General features: G+C 53.9%; 1 protein-coding gene across 6 annotated transcripts in view; it reads right to left on the bottom strand.

Annotated features, from left to right (window-relative positions):
• Positions 1-992: 992 nt before the first annotated feature.
• The window catches only part of NF2 (NF2, moesin-ezrin-radixin like (MERLIN) tumor suppressor), an 87,476-nt gene continuing 71,957 nt past the window's right edge, over positions 993-16,511 (bottom strand). For 2 of the 6 annotated variants that reach the window (XM_057526608.1, XM_057526612.1), the window contains 2 exons: positions 15,802-15,967; positions 993-3,825 (listed from right to left, as the gene is read on the bottom strand). In XM_057526608.1, the coding sequence (XP_057382591.1) occupies positions 3,775-3,825; positions 15,802-15,967 (217 nt within the window). In that variant the 3' untranslated portion in view covers positions 993-3,774. Of the gene's footprint in view, positions 3,826-11,941; positions 12,258-14,262; positions 14,391-15,794; positions 15,968-16,511 lie in introns of those variants that run through there. The other 4 variants (XM_057526611.1, XM_057526609.1, XM_057526610.1 and 1 more) reach the window with 4 other exon arrangements.

Genomic DNA, 16,511 nt, shown 5'->3' with positions numbered 1-16,511 from the left:
CAGGTAAAAATATTGTCTGGACAGCTTCAAATGACCAGTATTTATACAGTATTTTCTCTAGCTTGGACTACGTAGGAAATAAAACTATTTCCAATCACTGAAAATAACATAACCTACATTTAAGAAATGCAGCAGTTTCTGCACACCTGAAACTAACAACATTGTAAATCAACAATACTTCAACTAAAAAAAATAATAAACGCAGCAGTTTCATATTATTCATCTAACAAAAAGTTGAATTAGTTACTAATTCTATACATTTAAAACAAAACATTGTTTAAAAACTTCAAAATTCTCTAGTTTTACAACTTCATATCTTTCCAAAATATATAAAAAGCTGGTTATATTTTACTCAAACTCTTGGAAAATTTTGTGTACTTTGATAGGCAGCCCTGTGGACCCTCAGAAGTTCTGAGAACACATTGTGCCACCTGAATCTCTATTTTAGGCTGCGTGATTTGGGATAGAATTATCCTATAGTAGTTTTGGTCTTAATAAAGGACTTTTGTTGACTAAAACAATAAAACCAGCAAAAAAAACCCAGAGCTCTGCAGTGGTAGTTCCCAACTCCAAGTGTGAATGGCATGTGGCCCTGTGACCACAGCGGGGCCTCATCTGTCCTGCAGGCTGTGCCTGGGCCCCCAGTGGCTCTGCATGCTGCCCACCCCCCCCCCTTCCAGAGCGGGAGTGCCTGGAGCGATTGCCCAGTGCGGCGCCCTAGTTTTCAGGTCTAGAATTGAGGACAGGCGAGGGGTGTGGGAAGGACACGGAGAGACTGGGACCCAGTACAGGGCCTGCCTCACGGGAAGCACGAGGGGTGCCCTGGTGAAGGCACAGTCAGGGTGCTGTCGTCAGCCCAGAAAAGGGGACCCTTTCACCACCAAAGACGTGGGGCTGAGCTGAGGTCCCGGACATCAGGGAGCCGCCACCCCCCAGCCCCAGTCACCACTTCAATGGCCAGAGCAACAAGCAAACTGAGGGAGCCCAAGACAAACGTTTTACAACTTAGAATTTTTATTAAAACAATCATTTAAATTACAACAATCCCCCAGAATAGAAAATAGCCTTCCCTGGTCTGGCCCTGACAGGAGGCCCCATAGGAAGAAGGGTGGTTTGACGTCTTTGAAAACGGGTGGATGGAGCTTCCCTGGAAGCCCAGAGGGGCCAGCTTGGCCCCTGGGCGGCTGGGAGAGGCCATCTCCCTGCCAAGGCCGCCCCCTCCAGGGGCCTGCAGGCCCCAGCCCTGTCAGCGGGCGAAGCTTAGCCAGTTGCAGGTTGTTAGCCTCAGGACTTGCGGTTTTGATTTGAAAGAGAAAAGAAAGGGAGAGAGAAACCTGTCCCCAAGACTACAGAACGCAATCACTCAGGAAGCGTTATGTAATGCCGCGGGGTGCTGTCCAGCAGGGCCCGGTGGTGGGTGCGCGAATAACTGAATAACTGTGAGGACAGCACAGGGCAGAGCCGCTGGGGCTGAGGTGGAGCCTCAATCAGATCAACGAGGTGCCCTGTGCGGACCCGCCAGGGGCTGCCAGCGCAGCCTCGCTGAGTGTTACCAGCACGGTGCTTCTGCCCAAGGACCATCAGGAGCACTTCTAACGAAACAATCTGGGCAGGGCCCTGCTCTCAATGGAGGTCAGGGGCTTCCTTACTTAATAAGACCTAAGCCCGTTCACTTACAAATCACACAGTCACCTCGGCCATTGGCACACGCCCTGAAAACCAAGCTCTGCTTTCATTCCTTCTTCCACTGGGGCTCAAGATATTTCTGAGGGCCGCCATCCTCTCCGCCTGTTCATCTCTGGGAGGTACCTGCCAGCTCTCATCCCCAAGGACAGCTGCCTTGTCCCTGCTGGAGCCCGGCTCCGCTGGCCCTCCAGAGTCGGCTCCGTCCACAGCTCAGATCCCAGCCGGCTGCCCTGTGGCTGCGTGGCTCGGCATTCCCCAGACTTCAGACGTACACACAGCAGTTAAATAATAAAAAAACAAAGCCTGACAACATTTTTATAAATGACCACCATGCTCTGTGCCCACAGCCACTGTTACAGACTAAATGTGCGGGTCAGGGATGGGTGGTGAGCCTGAGGAAACAGCCTCACAACTGTCAGACCTTACGTTACAAACGCGGCCGGAGGACCCCCGCCAGGACCGTGTCTCAGGGGAAGAGGCCTCGGAGGGACAGAGAGACACAAGGGAACCTTCCAGCTACAGCCATTCATGCTTAGTGTCCTGATTCGGAGTCCCACCCTGCATGTCCTGAGGGGCCGGGGGGACACATAGGGCTGGCTTCCTCCGTGCAAGGTGACCCAAGAAGGTGGCGGCCAGCCCAGGACACCACTAGGTCAGCTTGACCATGGAATTTGGCAGGATCTCTGCGAGCGTCTCAGTTTCTCAAAACCACACAGGATTGCCAGAGGCCACCTCTGCCCTCGGGAAATCTCCAGGCCCTCCCACGCCTTCATTTAATACACATCTTCTCACTGGTTAGCACTTATCCCCGGCTCAGCACAGCAGCCTCATCAGAAGGATGTGAATGGCCTGGTGGGTCACAGCAGCACCACCAGCCATGGAGGAAGAAAGGGCAGGAAAGCGGCCCCAAACCAAGGGTGAGTATGGGCCGTGGGGTGGCTTTGTGACCTGCTGCCACCCGGCATGGCCGGGGGTCGCGTGTCAGCAGGTGCAGAGCACTGACTGTGAGGGGTCACCTGCATCCCCACCCTTACATGGCCCAGGGGAGAACATAAAGCGAAGGGCTCTCAAGGAGACGAGGGCAACAGCCAAGGAGGCCCAGGTAGAGCCATGGGTGGGAGGGCCTTGCTGGCGTGTGGCCGGGAGGAAAGACGATTCAGATCAGCGAGGCAGACTGGGGCCAGTGGAACTGGGTGTCGGGGCCTCAGAGCCCTACAGAGACCCCGGTCACGGCTGGGTTGCCAGGTGCTGACTAGAGTGATGGGGAGCCCCCCACCCCGCCTGCCGCCTGCAGGAGAGGCTACGGTTGCAGAGGGCCCCGCCTGCCTCCTGGACCCTGGCCTGAGGTGGCAGGAGAAAGGCAGCGAGTGTTCTGTAGGGTGCAGGTTCCTACACGGCTCTGCTGGCCTCCCAGGCCCTCTGCTGGCAGCCAGCCCTCCATCACAGCTTCTGCTGGGTCTTCCCCGAGGCACAGCTGCCTTTCCCATTCCCCACCAGCTGGCAGCCAGAGCGCTATCTCAGGGGTGCCTAGGCCGAGGAGCCATCGCCTGGCTCGCTCTCCAATGACATGTAGCAGGCAGGTTGCTGTGGGCCTGGGCTTGGGCGGCCATGCTTCTTCCCATGCCAGTTCCTCACCAGTGAAGGAGATGAATGTTCTGGAACCTCGAGGGGGTGAGGGGGGGATGGCACCAGCCTCCCGGTCTCCAGGGGGCCTGTGTACTTTACTTCCTACAGCCGCTTCCCAGACAGGGCTGGGAGGTCAGCAGTGGACAGTAAGACACACACCCCAGGGCGCTTTGGACGAAGGAAGCACGGAATCCCACATTAGATAAGGAAAGACAAATACTCAAAAAAATTTAAAGACTCAGGTCAGGAGAACTAGAACCCCAAGAGAGATACTTCTGCAGGGTCATAGTTCAAGGCAATTGCACGTGAAGGGGGCTGGGCTCTCTGCTCAGCCAGGAAAAGCTCCAGAGCTCCCGAGGAAGCCCCCATCCAGCCTGCCTACGGACGGCTCCCTCGGTGTCAGGCCCATCCCATCGGTGCCGTGAGCAGAAGTGGCCAATCCTCGGGTGGCTGGGTCACCTGCTAGAGCTCTTCAAAGAAGGCCACTCGGGACTTGGCGCTCTGCAGGGTGAGCTGCAAGGAAGCAGAGAAGAAGGTGAAAGGGGGGCTGGCTTTCAGCTCTTTCACAACAGGATGACCTCCTGCCTCCCGGACTAAACTCAAAGGTGGCTGGGAGTGAAAGGGAAGACAGTTCAAGTAGATGTTCAAGAAGCTGGTGGTCAATCCCAAGTAAGTTTCCAGATTTGCCCAGGAACTCAAATTAGGAGGTGACAAATGAGGACATGCCAGGAGGGATGGCTGGTGGGCAGAAGCATGTCAGCAGGAAAATGTCATCAATGTTGCCTTTTCACAGAGGGCAGGGGAACCCTGGGCATTTTAATAGATTCTCACATCCCCGTCTACAAAGGAGTCTCTACGATGCCTCTTGGTGTGCTGTCCGCGCTGGTGCCAGCCTGGGTGCTCGTCCGCTCCAGGGCTCGAGGGCCAGCTCAGCAATGCAAGCGTCTCAGTCCTCATGCCCTGGGCACACTGCTGGGGCAAGGAGACATGGCCTCGGGCAGGGCAGGCCTGTGTCAGGTGAGGAAGAGCTCGTCCTTTCCACTCCTGGCTCCCCAGGTGGCCCCAAAGCAGACTTGCCCGTGACCTGGCAGCTGAGGGGGGGTTTCCATCCACAAACTGGGAGGCAACGGGCTTTCCAGGTAGGGCTGGTTTAGGCAGGGAGGGCGCAGCACATGGGGCGGTGCTCTGGGCAGAAACTGTGAGGCCTTCCCAGGAATGCTGTCCTGAGCGGCACAAGCTTGAGAAGACGTGGAAGGGAGAGGGAGGATCGGCGGTGGAGCTCTCGGTTTGGCAGATAAAGCGACCTCCCACGCTGCCAAACCCCAATCCCCCAACTCGGGAGGCCCCTTCCCAGGATCTCCCCAGACAGAAGCATCTGGCATGGGCGCCCCCCCAGTGCCCTGCTTCCTGCTCTACTCCTGAAATCAGTTACTTAGGTGAGACTGTGTGCTCCATATCCAGCTCTGGGATTTTGCTAAGGAGTGTTTTCAGGGAGGGGGGACACAGAGTGCGTACTGTTCATCTTCATACCCTCAAACCACTTAGCTTAGTGCTTTGCACATAGCAGGAGCTCAGTTTGTTGAGTGAATAAGATGTAGGTGATAATGATAACGAAATGGTGAGATGCATGGGAAAGTCGAGAACTCCACCTGGGGCTGAGAAGGCCCAGGCGCTAATTCCCAGTCACCAGCTCGCTGTGTAGCCTCAGTGGACACCCTTGACCTCTCTGAGCCGCTTTTCTCTGGAGTTAAACCATGGGGGCAGGCTGGATGGTCTGGCCCATTCCCTCGACCTCTGGCAGTCCCTGAATCCAAAGAGAGCTTGGCTCTCCAAAGGGTGGGGGAAGAAGACTCCAAACCAACCACTTCACCATCAAAGACACACAGCATCAGTACACTCAAAATGAGACAGCTTGAGAGCCAGCTCTTTAAATCCTGCCAAATCTTTTGGCCTTGAAGTTCCTGACTAACAAGCTAAATGCAGGGAGACATCTGAGCTCTTTTTTTCAGTGGAACCAATTTCAGAAACCCTTTGGAAAGCCCAGCTCCAACGGGAATGGAGAGAGTTTTCATTTCTTTGCTGAAAAGGAACTCCCTCTAGAAGGATGGGTTTCTCCCTAAACACAAGCAGAGGAGACGGGCCGGGAGTTACGTGCTCTGTGATAATGGGAACAAGGATGGTAACGGGAAGAAAGAAAGAGAGCCAGAGAGCCGCTGGGACAAAAAGGCTCTTGGGGGAGCGTGAATCAAAAGGTGTGAAACCCCGTGTCTCCACTCGGGTTCCTCGCACACTCCCGGGGAGACCTCAGGGTGTCTCCTCAGGGTACAGGGGACCTGCAGGGGATGGGGGCTCTGCCGCAGCCCTTCCTTCCATACACTGAATCACTCACAGGCACAGCCAGACTGCCCGACCCAAAGCCCATCTGGGCGGCTGGGTGGTCCTGGGCAGGTCACTGACTCCCTCTGGTCTCAGTTCCCACCGAGAAGCAGGGGTGGTGGCAGCCCCTTCCTCACAGGGTGACGTGCGGGGGGACAGAAACTCTGTGGAGCGCTCGGTGCCGTGCCTGGCGCGCGGTGAAACGCTACAGCTGCTGTTACTAATAGCAGTGTCACGTCCCCCCTCCCCCAGCTCCGGCTCCTCTCCTTCCGGGGGGAGCAGGGCAGAGGGCAGGTTCGGAGGGGTGAGGGCGAAGGCAGGGTTCACAGCCTCTGAGGCAGGGAGAGCAGATGCCCCCGAGAGGCCTGGCCTCTTCCCCAGGCGCAGAGCCTGGGCTGTGGGGGCCTCCGAGAGCCTCCTGCCCGTATGTACAATGATGGCTCCAAGAATTCCTGGATCCTCCTACCGGAGCTGCGTGCTGGCTGTCCCCTCGAGGTGCCAGTGGAGGGTTTTGGCAGCTCTGGCAGTGCCAGACTCCAGTCACTTGAGCGTGTGCTTGTCGGGAGGCAAAGCCCTCTTCGGGTGGGCAACACACTGCCCTGGATCCCAGCCCACACTGACCTCTTATCTCGCAAGAGCAGCAGTCGCACCCCAGCCCAGGGAGAGGTGCGGCGCAAGATCGAACACTGGCCATGCAGAGGCAGGAGAGCACCCTGGACGCGCAGCCTCGGCAAGAAGGCAGTACCGTGGTCTCCAGGCTGTTGGAGGGAAGGGCAGAGCCACCGGACAGAGGTGGCTGACGTGGCTGCTGACACCAAGGGCACTGGAGCATCCCACCTCGGCCCACAGGCAGACCTGGCCGCCCCGCCCCTGCCTTTCACCCTTTCTGTACAGTTTGTGGTGGTTCCAATTCCAACAGGAAGCCCGTCGTCAGAGGATAATCCCGCACGAGCTGACTGGCGCGCCTGCCCCACCTCCGCAGCGTCCCTCATCTCAGGCATCAGGACCTGCTCGTGCTGGAGCGCAGGTGGGGGAGCTGGGCAGTGAGGACGGTCCGTGGGGAGAAGCCTGGGCTTCTTTCTTCCACGTGGGGACTCAAGCCCAGGGGCAGGGAGGTTCCCCCTCAGGCACTGCCAGCTGTGCTCCCAGCCCGGCTCCGCCCCACACCCCAGCCCTCCCCTCACCTGTGGGATCCCTCACCACCTGCTCTTTCTAGAAAGCTCACTGACTGTCACATTGACTGTGTAGTCTCAGGCAGGAGGTATCCCTAAAGGAGGAGGGGAAGGCTTAGAGGAAACGGCACAAAGCTAGCCCTTCATAAAGGGAACTGCCTCTGCAGGTCGTCTTCATAGACTCCTGGAAATCAGCTCACAAGCATCCTGGATTCCCGCCACCCTCTCCTACCCTAAGGTGTACAAGCCACGTCAGTGTTTGGTCCGTCTTCCTGCTCAGGGATGGGCCTGTCTCTCCGCACAGCGCAGCAAAGGGACCACAAAGATGACCCGCCACCCTGGGCCTCGCATCCTGTGGTGTCACATGGTGAGAGCCAGAGTCAGCCGTGAGGGCCACCCACCACCCTGCAGCCCCTTCGGTGATCCAGCAACACCCATCATCACCCCAGACCCACTGCTCGGGGGGCAGCACCTCCAGGACTGGGGCGGTGCCGGGGGGCGGGGGGGACTCCCCAAGTGCACAGAACGTGGCTCTACGACCACGCTGCCATGCTGGGTGGACTCCGAATTTCAGTAGGTGGTGAAGCAGAAAGGCCTCAGAACGCGGACAGACAAGCAGGGCCTCTTCTGCTGCCTCATTCTGGGACCTGGCAAGTCTGGTCCACCTTCTCTGAATCCTTCTGAGGACACGTGGGTAGAGTTCTGCCCGAGCATGACTGGTGGCCACATCTGCCCCTCACCGTCCAAAACTCCCCCTGGGTCCAGACAGAGGCGGCCAGGGAGTCCTGGCAGCCGCGTCCAGCCCCTCCGGGAGCTCTGCACCCCATGTTCCTCTCACCAGTTCCCTGAAGATGACAAAAGAACATGAAGTTTCCTCACCAGGCACGGGACTGACCCGCTTCTCTCTTGCAGCTGTCTCCTCACATCTGATTAAAATCCGCCGTGTGAATAATACAGGAGGAATTAAGTTCTCTCTTGACTGAACCGGCTGTTCAAGTCTGTCACTAATCCAGCTCCATTCTGAGGAGACAAACTTCCTTTTCTTTCTCGGCTGCATATCTGTATGGTGTGGTTTTCGTCTTCGGGGGGCTCTGGTCCACCTGTGGCCTGGCCCCTTCTTCCTGCCCAGCCTTGATAGACACAGCCTGGCAGAGTTCCCCCACAGCCACCTCCCCATCACACTGCCCGTTGTCTGTAATGGCCACCAGGCTGTGCAAGGGCAGGACGGGGAGCCTCCTGGCAGGGCGAGACCTCTTCACACCACCCGAGCTGTGTGCGGGTATCACCGAACAGACACCTCCGCCAGCTAATGAATCAGATTCGGGAGACACTTCTGTCTCCTTAAAAAGACAGGAGGGGGGCTTCCCTGGTGGCGCAGTGGTTAAGAATCCGCTTGCCAATGCAGGGCACACGGGTTCGAGCCCTGGTCTGGGAAGATCCCACATGCCGCGGAGCAACTTAAGCCCGTGAGCCACAGCTACTGAGTCTGCACGTCTGGAGCCTGTGCTCCGCAACGGGAGAGGCCGCGACAGTGATAGGCCCGCGCTGAAGAGTGGCACCGCGCTGAAGAGTGGCCCCCGCTCGCCGCAACTGGAGAAAGCCCTCACACAGAAACGAAGACCCAACACAGCCAAAAATAAATACATAAATAAATTTATAAAAAAAAAAAAAAAAGACAGGAGGCTGGCTCCCCCAACCCTAGGGAAGGACTTGGTACCCAGCGGCCTCTCCTGAACCCGGGCATGCATACAATATGCAGACTCATGGGCTCCCACTCACTGGGCGAGGGTTTCAGGCAGCCCATCTAGATAGGAGGACCTGGCCTGCCCTTGAGAGAGGGCCCCAGGGTCTAGAGGCAGCAAGCCTGGAAGCACCGAGACCAGCACCAGGCTCGCCGATCCTTCCTGGCCTGCTCTGCAGTGAAGGCTTCCAGCTACGAAGCTCCTCCGGCCTCACTCCCAGGAGTGCCCCCTGCTGGAAAACCACAGCCCCAGGCTGGCTGCCAGCTCCCTCCTTCCAGCTCTCCTCCAAAAGTCCTTTTGAGGGGGATTGCTTCCCAAAGTGAAGAGAGAAGAACTAAATGTATTCCGGCACAGAGCCTGCAGCAGCAAGGCAGTTTGATTAAGAATGAATTACACTTTCATCAGCACAGAGAAATTGATTCACAAGGCCGCACTGTGATAATCTTGTTCCTAAAGCAAAAGGGGGTGGGCGGGACACAGAGCCACTTCGGCTATCAATGATGAGAGAGAAGAAGCTCTACAATTAAGCTGGGAGAAGAAAACTAATCAGAGCGCCAGGATTCCTCCAACTAGTCTCTGGGGGCCTCACCTCAATCCACTCATCCCGGGGGGAGAAGAGAAGAAGGGGTGGGGGAGTGTCTAATTCATTTTAAACAAAAAGACCCACAACGCTGAACCCATTTTAGATACTAACCTAATAACTCTAGGCGCTGAGACTCTGCTTGTCCCATAAAAATGCAGTGGAATTGAAATGCAAGCCCTAAAATCATGTTACACTTCCTCTCCACCACTACATATTGAGAACGAAGGAGCGGGGGAGGGCGCAGATACAAAAGGACAGGCAGATTCTCCACCAGGAGCAGGAAGGTGACAGCCAAATCCAGCAGCAGCAAATTCTAACATAATCTCTGGTTTGGGGTGTGATAAACATTCTCCTTCCAAATCAAAGCTGAGGGGGCAGGGCCGGTGAGGGGGGATGGCTGCTATAAACTGGTCAGATTAAGCTATTCTGCTGTCTTGCTAGTTGACAGCTTGTACCCAAATGCCATCTGGTGATGTGCATGGGGAGAGAGCTGTCCACACACTTATCCCTAAGCAGAGGTGGGATGAAGGGCCGAGTCCACCACAATTAACAAATCCAATTTGGTATCAGCTACTGTATCTGCTCTAGAGAGAAATATGCCTGGGAAAACCCAGAGGGTGCCTTTGGTTTATTAATCCTTTAGGGACCTAAAGTGGCAGAATGATGTCTGGAAACCGGTATCTGCCCATGTCTCAAGCTGCCCGTGTGATGCTGGCAGGGCCTCACTTCATTCCTCCACCTGGAAAATGGACAAATCGGCCTGATTCACCTCGCTGGGCAGGGGGAGGCTAACTGATGGGCACAGAGCACTGCACGAGCACCTCCGGGGAACGGGGCAGATAGACCGATGTCATTTCAAATTGCCAATATCAGAAGGGAAATCACAGCAAGGATCATAAGACTAGAACCTCGAGCCCGCAGAATGAGTTTGCATCCCGACTCTTCCCTCCCGCTGTTGCAGTGACAAATCAGGTGCTGGAGGAAAGTTGCACTGAAACGTATCTTCAGTGCTGAGGGACCAAATGAGATGTCTTACTGCATCCAATAAGGCCCACTAATGTCCTCAGACACTTCCAAATGGTGGTAAAATACCCTAGAAGGGAGAGGCAGGTTTTGCACGCTCCTCAACGCCTCCCAAAGGGCAACTGCTTCACCAGGTAAAGCCCACCAACCAAAGGGAGGGACTGGATCGTGGTCTTTTGGCAAAGAGGCTGGTAGAATCTTCTACCTAGGGAGCTACCAGGAACAAGCAAGGAAACTGGAAGCGCTCGACAGTTAAGAGGCGCGTGGACATTCAGTCTGTGTGAGGTGGGAGTGGCCTTCAAGGATGAGCCCAGGCGTCACATCCAGGAGGAGGGCGCCCCGAGACCAGCCCATGCCTGCAACACCTCCCCCGAGCTTCCCACGGAGCCAGTGCCCTCTCTGCTGTGTTCTGCATCCACACCCGGTGCCTCTGCTGACCCCTGCTCCCCACTCCACTCCTGCTCCCCCTTCTTCTCCACCCCGCCCCCCACCTCTGCCCTGTTCTCACAAAGGGAAAGTTCTGGAGCCAGGGAGCCAAGGCAGGGGACGCTCCACCAGACACACAGGGTTTCCGAAGCAGGCAGAGCCATGTGGGTCCCTGAGCGGGGTCTGGTGGTACTGAACGTATTCACCACACGGGCAGCGCAGCCTGTGGAGCTGCCCCCGTCCAGGCAGGCGATGCTGATGGAGGTCACAAGGGAGGCCTGGCTGGTTGCTTTAACTGTGGGAGACGCCTTTCACGCATATTCACCCTCGCCCTGTGATTTATCACTTCCCTGGTGTTTTAAGTGCTCCACTTGACTGGGCCAGCCCTGCATCTCCAAAGGGAGTCCGTGTAAATTGAAGATGACATTGGACTTTTATGTCTTCCTGATCTGAGAGAGGCGCCTGGAGCTTCAGATAAATGTCGAGGCTCCCCATTCCTGCTCCTCCACCAGCGGAAACCACAGCTAGACCTCGATGGTTCACACCATTTACGAAAAAAATAAGTTTTCTAAGCTCTATGACCCCCAGGATTTCTCATTTGTCAACTGCCTTTGAAATCCTCTGCTTCTTCAGAGACCATGGGCACAAAAAACAAAGACAAGTTTCCCGGCGCTCAGACCAGCCCAGAATTGGGGAGTGAAGCTGTCCCTTGAGAGGGGATGAAGGGTGCGAACATGTTGTCACCTCCAGAATGTGCTGCCCAGCTAAGTCACACCTGGCCACCACTCACTTCATCAGTGCAGTGGCTCTGAAGGCAAGAGGTTCAAGCCCAAGACACCGTGTCCCCCTCCCCCAGCCTCACTGCCAGACCCCACGCCATGGCTCACAAGACCCAGAGTCCAGGAATACATGTCACGGTCACTCCCCCCGAGAATGCCACAAATCTACGTTCCCAAGGGCAGCTTCTGATCACTAGCACCGCTCGGGACTCAGATGCGAATGCCAAACCGGTTGTACTGATTATCGATTGGGAGAAAATTGAAATGTGGAGTTAAGATTAGCAGGAGGAGAAAAATACACCCTTGCAAGTCCAAATCAGATAGTACAGTCAGCGGAGTTCATTCTGGCTTTTTAAAAGTTTCTACCTCTAAACACACGGAAACTAAAACACTTACTGGACACGAGTGTCACAAGTTGTGCATGTAACTGTGGTTCGGCCCAGGCTCACAAGCAGATTTGTTTCTTTATATAATTTTAAGCACTTGCTGAGTCCTTACAGTGAACTCACTAAATTCTCATAACAATCCTGAGGGGGAACGAACTGTTTTATTCCCTTTTTACAGGTGAGGACACTGACCCTTAACAGAAGGTAAGAATTTTAGAGATAGTAAGTGGCAGAGCAGCAGCAACCCCGGTGAAGCAAACTGGACTGCCTCTCAGCATTCCCATGGTAACCCGTGGGTCAACCCTTGTAATTATCTTAAGCGTCACCAGCCCCGGAGGGTCCTGCTGAGTCAGGGTCAGACACCGGCCTCGAGGTGAGGCAGGAGAACACAGGCAGCAAGGGGGAGGAGTACACCTGGATCGCGGGAGGTAGGAGAACCAGTCTTTCCTTGAAGAAATCTATGATCAAAAGATATGAAAAACAAAACAAAAAAATCAATGCAGGCTGGTTTGAACCAAGATTAATGACAAGTTTCAGGACAATGGAAACTCTCCAGTTCACCACCGGTCTGCATTTCTCATCCTGGACTTTCTAGATGGAGCTGTGCCCTTGACATTCTAGGTGCCCACACTTCAAAGCCCGCCGTGGTATTTCTCGTCAGCTAGGCTCACTTCAGCCCAGACCACAGCAGGCACAAGGCCAGAGCCGCCCCAGCACAGCAGGTGACTGGCTGTCAGGCTTGGTCACTGGCCACAGGGACAACCAAAGTCTAGAAAGTGGAAAGTGCATCCAACTTCACATGTAGCAAAAGCTGCCACTATTTAATCTGGTGATACTAAGTCCGGCTGTATTAAGAGCCAACTCCATTTTATTAACCCTTGATTAATCAGAATTCTTGATTAACTGGAGCTTGGCAGCATACTTTGAAAACAAGTTCACATCAAGACACTAAAAAAAAAGAAAAAAAAAAGGCTTCTGTGCATGTCCTAGGAGCGGTACACATTTGACTACAAATCAAACATCATTTGTCTATAATCACAGCTCAGTGGGAACTGACGGTCAGAACTGGGTCTCTGAAGAATTTAAGCGTTCTGAATCATTACAGAAAGAAGAGAGATGAAATCATATCAAGGTAGAACAGGACAGTCACAGGCAGAGAAAATCTGACAGAATAGACTAAAACAAAAAGGGACTTCCTGTGTGCCCCTGTGCTTGCCACGGGGTCCAGGAAGCCACAGTGGAGCTGCCCCGGGGTCCTCTGGGTGCCACGGGGTGATCCCTTGAGCAGAGGTGCCACCCGGCCGGCCCACTCCGTGCTCTTCACACTTGCCCGATGCGGAGCATGCGCCGCTTGGTGCTGGCGTGTTCAGCGCCAGCATGTGGTATGAAAGCTGAAGAAACAGGAGCCCACTAAACAAAAGTGTCACACACAAATTGTGGTTCACGCCACGGGTTCCTGGAACCACTGACAGATCGAATCCATCTTCTAATGAGATCCATCTGGGACTTTAATAGCAACCACAAATAGGATCTATCCTATGCCAGATCGCACTTTTTGGTACAGAGCTTCCAATGGGCTTATTTTATTCTAGGAGCAGAAAGCACGGTGAGGACACCAAAGGACACATCCCATGTCAGGTGTCGGTGGGCTCGCTGGCGGGGGTACTACTGGGGAGCAGGCGAGGAGCAGAGGCAGGATGTCATTATTGCACGTAATAAATTCTCTGCACTGCCTAGGCCTGTTGGGAGAATAATGAACTGTTGCAGAAGGAAAGCAGCAATTATTCAATTAATTCACTCCACGAGCACTGACTGCTCGTCTGCTGGGTGCCCAGACTGCTCTGTCCCGACATGAGTTCACGGCGACTGCGACCGCGCCCCAGACTGCGGAGAAGCCCACGCAGAGGTGGCCGTTAGCGCGCCAGCGGACAGACAGTCCGCTTAGCCTGACTGCATATCAGACCCCTGTGCTATTGGTTTGCTGTACTTGAAAAGAGAATAGATGTGTACAGAAAGGGAGGCTCTAGAGGAAAATGAGGGAACACGGGCAGCCCCTTCATCCCACGACCAGAAGCTACCAGGTATGACTGCGGGTCTTCAGAGGCTGTCACCACATGAAAGGTCTTGATCTCGTGTTAAAGGCACCAGTCTTAAGAACACCCAAATTGACCCCGTTTCCATGCTAGGGTTATTTATCTAAGGAGTACGCCACCAAGACAAAGGACTTTAGACAGACCTGACCGGACAAGAAGCCATGACCTTCCCCAGCCCGACAACGACACAAGATGTGAAGGACGGCCGGTCCTACAGCCCCAGGACATGCTCTTCAGAACGAGGCAGCCTTCTGCACCCTGGAGGCTGTCCTGGCCCCACAGGGCGGATGCCTGCTCTCAGACTCGAAGCATGCTGCGGCCAGTCCCCAGGCGCCACCTGCCCTCGGGAGGGCTCGGCACGGCCCGGGGACAGAGACAGGCAAGCTCATGCAGGGGTTAGTATCACAGAGGGCAGTCCCATCACCACATACAGAGTACCTGGGAATAACCTACTTTGAGGGCTCAAATGCAGATAGGTCTTCTGCCTTGGGCTTGAGGCTAAACCAGCAAAATAAAATGAAGAAAAACAAAAACATACCCTGTGATATCAACAATGCCACATGTGCCATTTGCAAAATGCTCAGACAGGCCTGAAATTGTGACAAGTGACTGTACTTGAAAAGAGTGTGTTTTTATAGCTTTATAGCTTGGAAACGGGTCTCCCCAGCTTTCAGCACCCCAGGGCCCTGTGGTCAAGGGCCCAGATCACGGCAGCAGTGGCAAAGATGAGCCTGCGCCCGGCGCCGGGGGAGGGAGTGGGGCAGGGAGGGGTCCGAGGCAGCTCCTGTGAGGCCCGACTGGCTCACTGGCCCAGTCATCCTTCTTCCTCTCTGCTCACTGGCTGAGGCCTCACTCCAGCTCCCCTTTGCTAACTGTTTCAGAATTTGGTTTGGAAGGGAAACCCGGTAAGTTACAGAAGCTGGAGGAAAGAAGAACGTGGACTGTGGAAAGGTCTCTCCCTCCAGGTCACCCTATTAAAAGGAATTCTCTACTCGGTGCCAAAACTAACTGGAGTCAAGAGGGATGATTCAGGGCTCCCGACTGTACCCCTCAACGATGGCAGGTAGATACGGATCTCTTGAAAACAAACAGCTCTCAAACCGGGAGACCAATTTAAAGACTACGCTAAAGCGTACAAAGTGAAACACATCTAACTATCACCATCTAAACTCAACGAAGAGCCTTGCCTTACTGACCCCCATTTTACAGGTGTTAGCCTGGTCCTGGGGGAAGAGACAGGAGCTGACATCACCTGGCAGGAGAGGACCTTTCCGCTTTGCCCAGCATAAGAGATGTACACTCTTGGGCTGATAGTTAGCATGGAATTTAACTTCCTCCAAAATGCTGAAAGCTCAAAATATCCGTGGAGAAAGACATGAAACTGTTAGCAACATAAATGAAGTCTCATCTTTTAAAACATTAAGGTTCTTCTAGATACTCCCTTTCAAGTCTGAAAAAAGTTAAAACTTCAGAATTTGGTTTCTAAATCAAGAACAGAATTTTACAGTCTTTGCCATTTAAAAACACAAAAAGACGAGAGGGAGAGTCCATTCTTAACAGCCTCCCTTTCATTTTGCTTTCTCATTAAGTAAGGCAGCTCCCTGGGCAGAACTCCCCTCGGCTTAAAAGACAGAACTGCTTTACTGCTAAATGATGGATCAAAACCTGTCCTTTAACCGTGATTCATTTCATCAGAGCTTTTAACACAAGCTCCCCTTCCATCGAGCCAATGGGTTCACAGTCATTGGCAGATTAAATTCCTTTTCTGGCGTGAGTCAAAAAATTTCCTCAACTAAGTACATATAAAAAATGACAACAGTCTAATGACTCGGCTACTGAGGAAACCAGATGCCAACCTCACATTTCATTAACGACTGTCCTAATCAGCAAAAGACAAGAGACTCGGTACCTTTTTAATGGTATTGTGTTTGCTGCTGGTGCCGCCCTGATCAGAGTTCTCATTGTGCAGAATATCCAAGGCCGTCTCCCTCTCTTTGAGTTTCAAGGCCTCGATCTCTGTCTTGAGTTCGTTGAGCTGCTCCTGCAGGTGCTTGCTCTTCTCCATATACTCCACCCTGCCAGAGAGAAGACAGAGTATCAGGGGGTCTGGCAAACAGTGAGGTACCGTGACCGAGAGGCTCCAGACCCACACACTGCTTGGTCTGGGACCCAGGGTCTGAGCCTGGGGTTCACATCTCTGCTCGGCCACTCGCGGGCCATGGGAGCTTGGGCCAGTCACTAAACTGCTCTGCATCTGTTTCCTCATCCATAAGATAGGGATAACGATCACAGGGCTGTGGTCAGGATTAAACAGAAGGAAGTGTAGGAAAGCCTCAGTAAACTCTCATACCAGTTGTAATGGATAACAGATAGTTTTTAGTTCTATACAGAAAACAACACAAGAAACAAGCCTCCTGGCATCCAAAACAATCTTGTCTCAACACTTCTCGGAGAAGTAATTCCATTCTAGTGACCTCTTCTGATAGGCCATGGTCACATCCCTACTTGTTTTGGGACATAATCTCCTAAAGATGACCGAAGCTCACTCAGCAAACACCAGGGATAGAAAGATGCCCACCACCACCTGCAAGCACACATGGTTATCTATGAAGGAAGCCA

The sequence above is a fragment of the Balaenoptera acutorostrata genome, chromosome 13, assembly GCF_949987535.1.
Source record: "Balaenoptera acutorostrata chromosome 13, mBalAcu1.1, whole genome shotgun sequence".
Lineage (NCBI taxonomy): Eukaryota > Metazoa > Chordata > Mammalia > Artiodactyla > Balaenopteridae > Balaenoptera > Balaenoptera acutorostrata.
The sequence above is the reverse complement of the archived record's forward strand: the minus strand, read 5'-3'. Positions and strand labels throughout refer to the sequence as shown.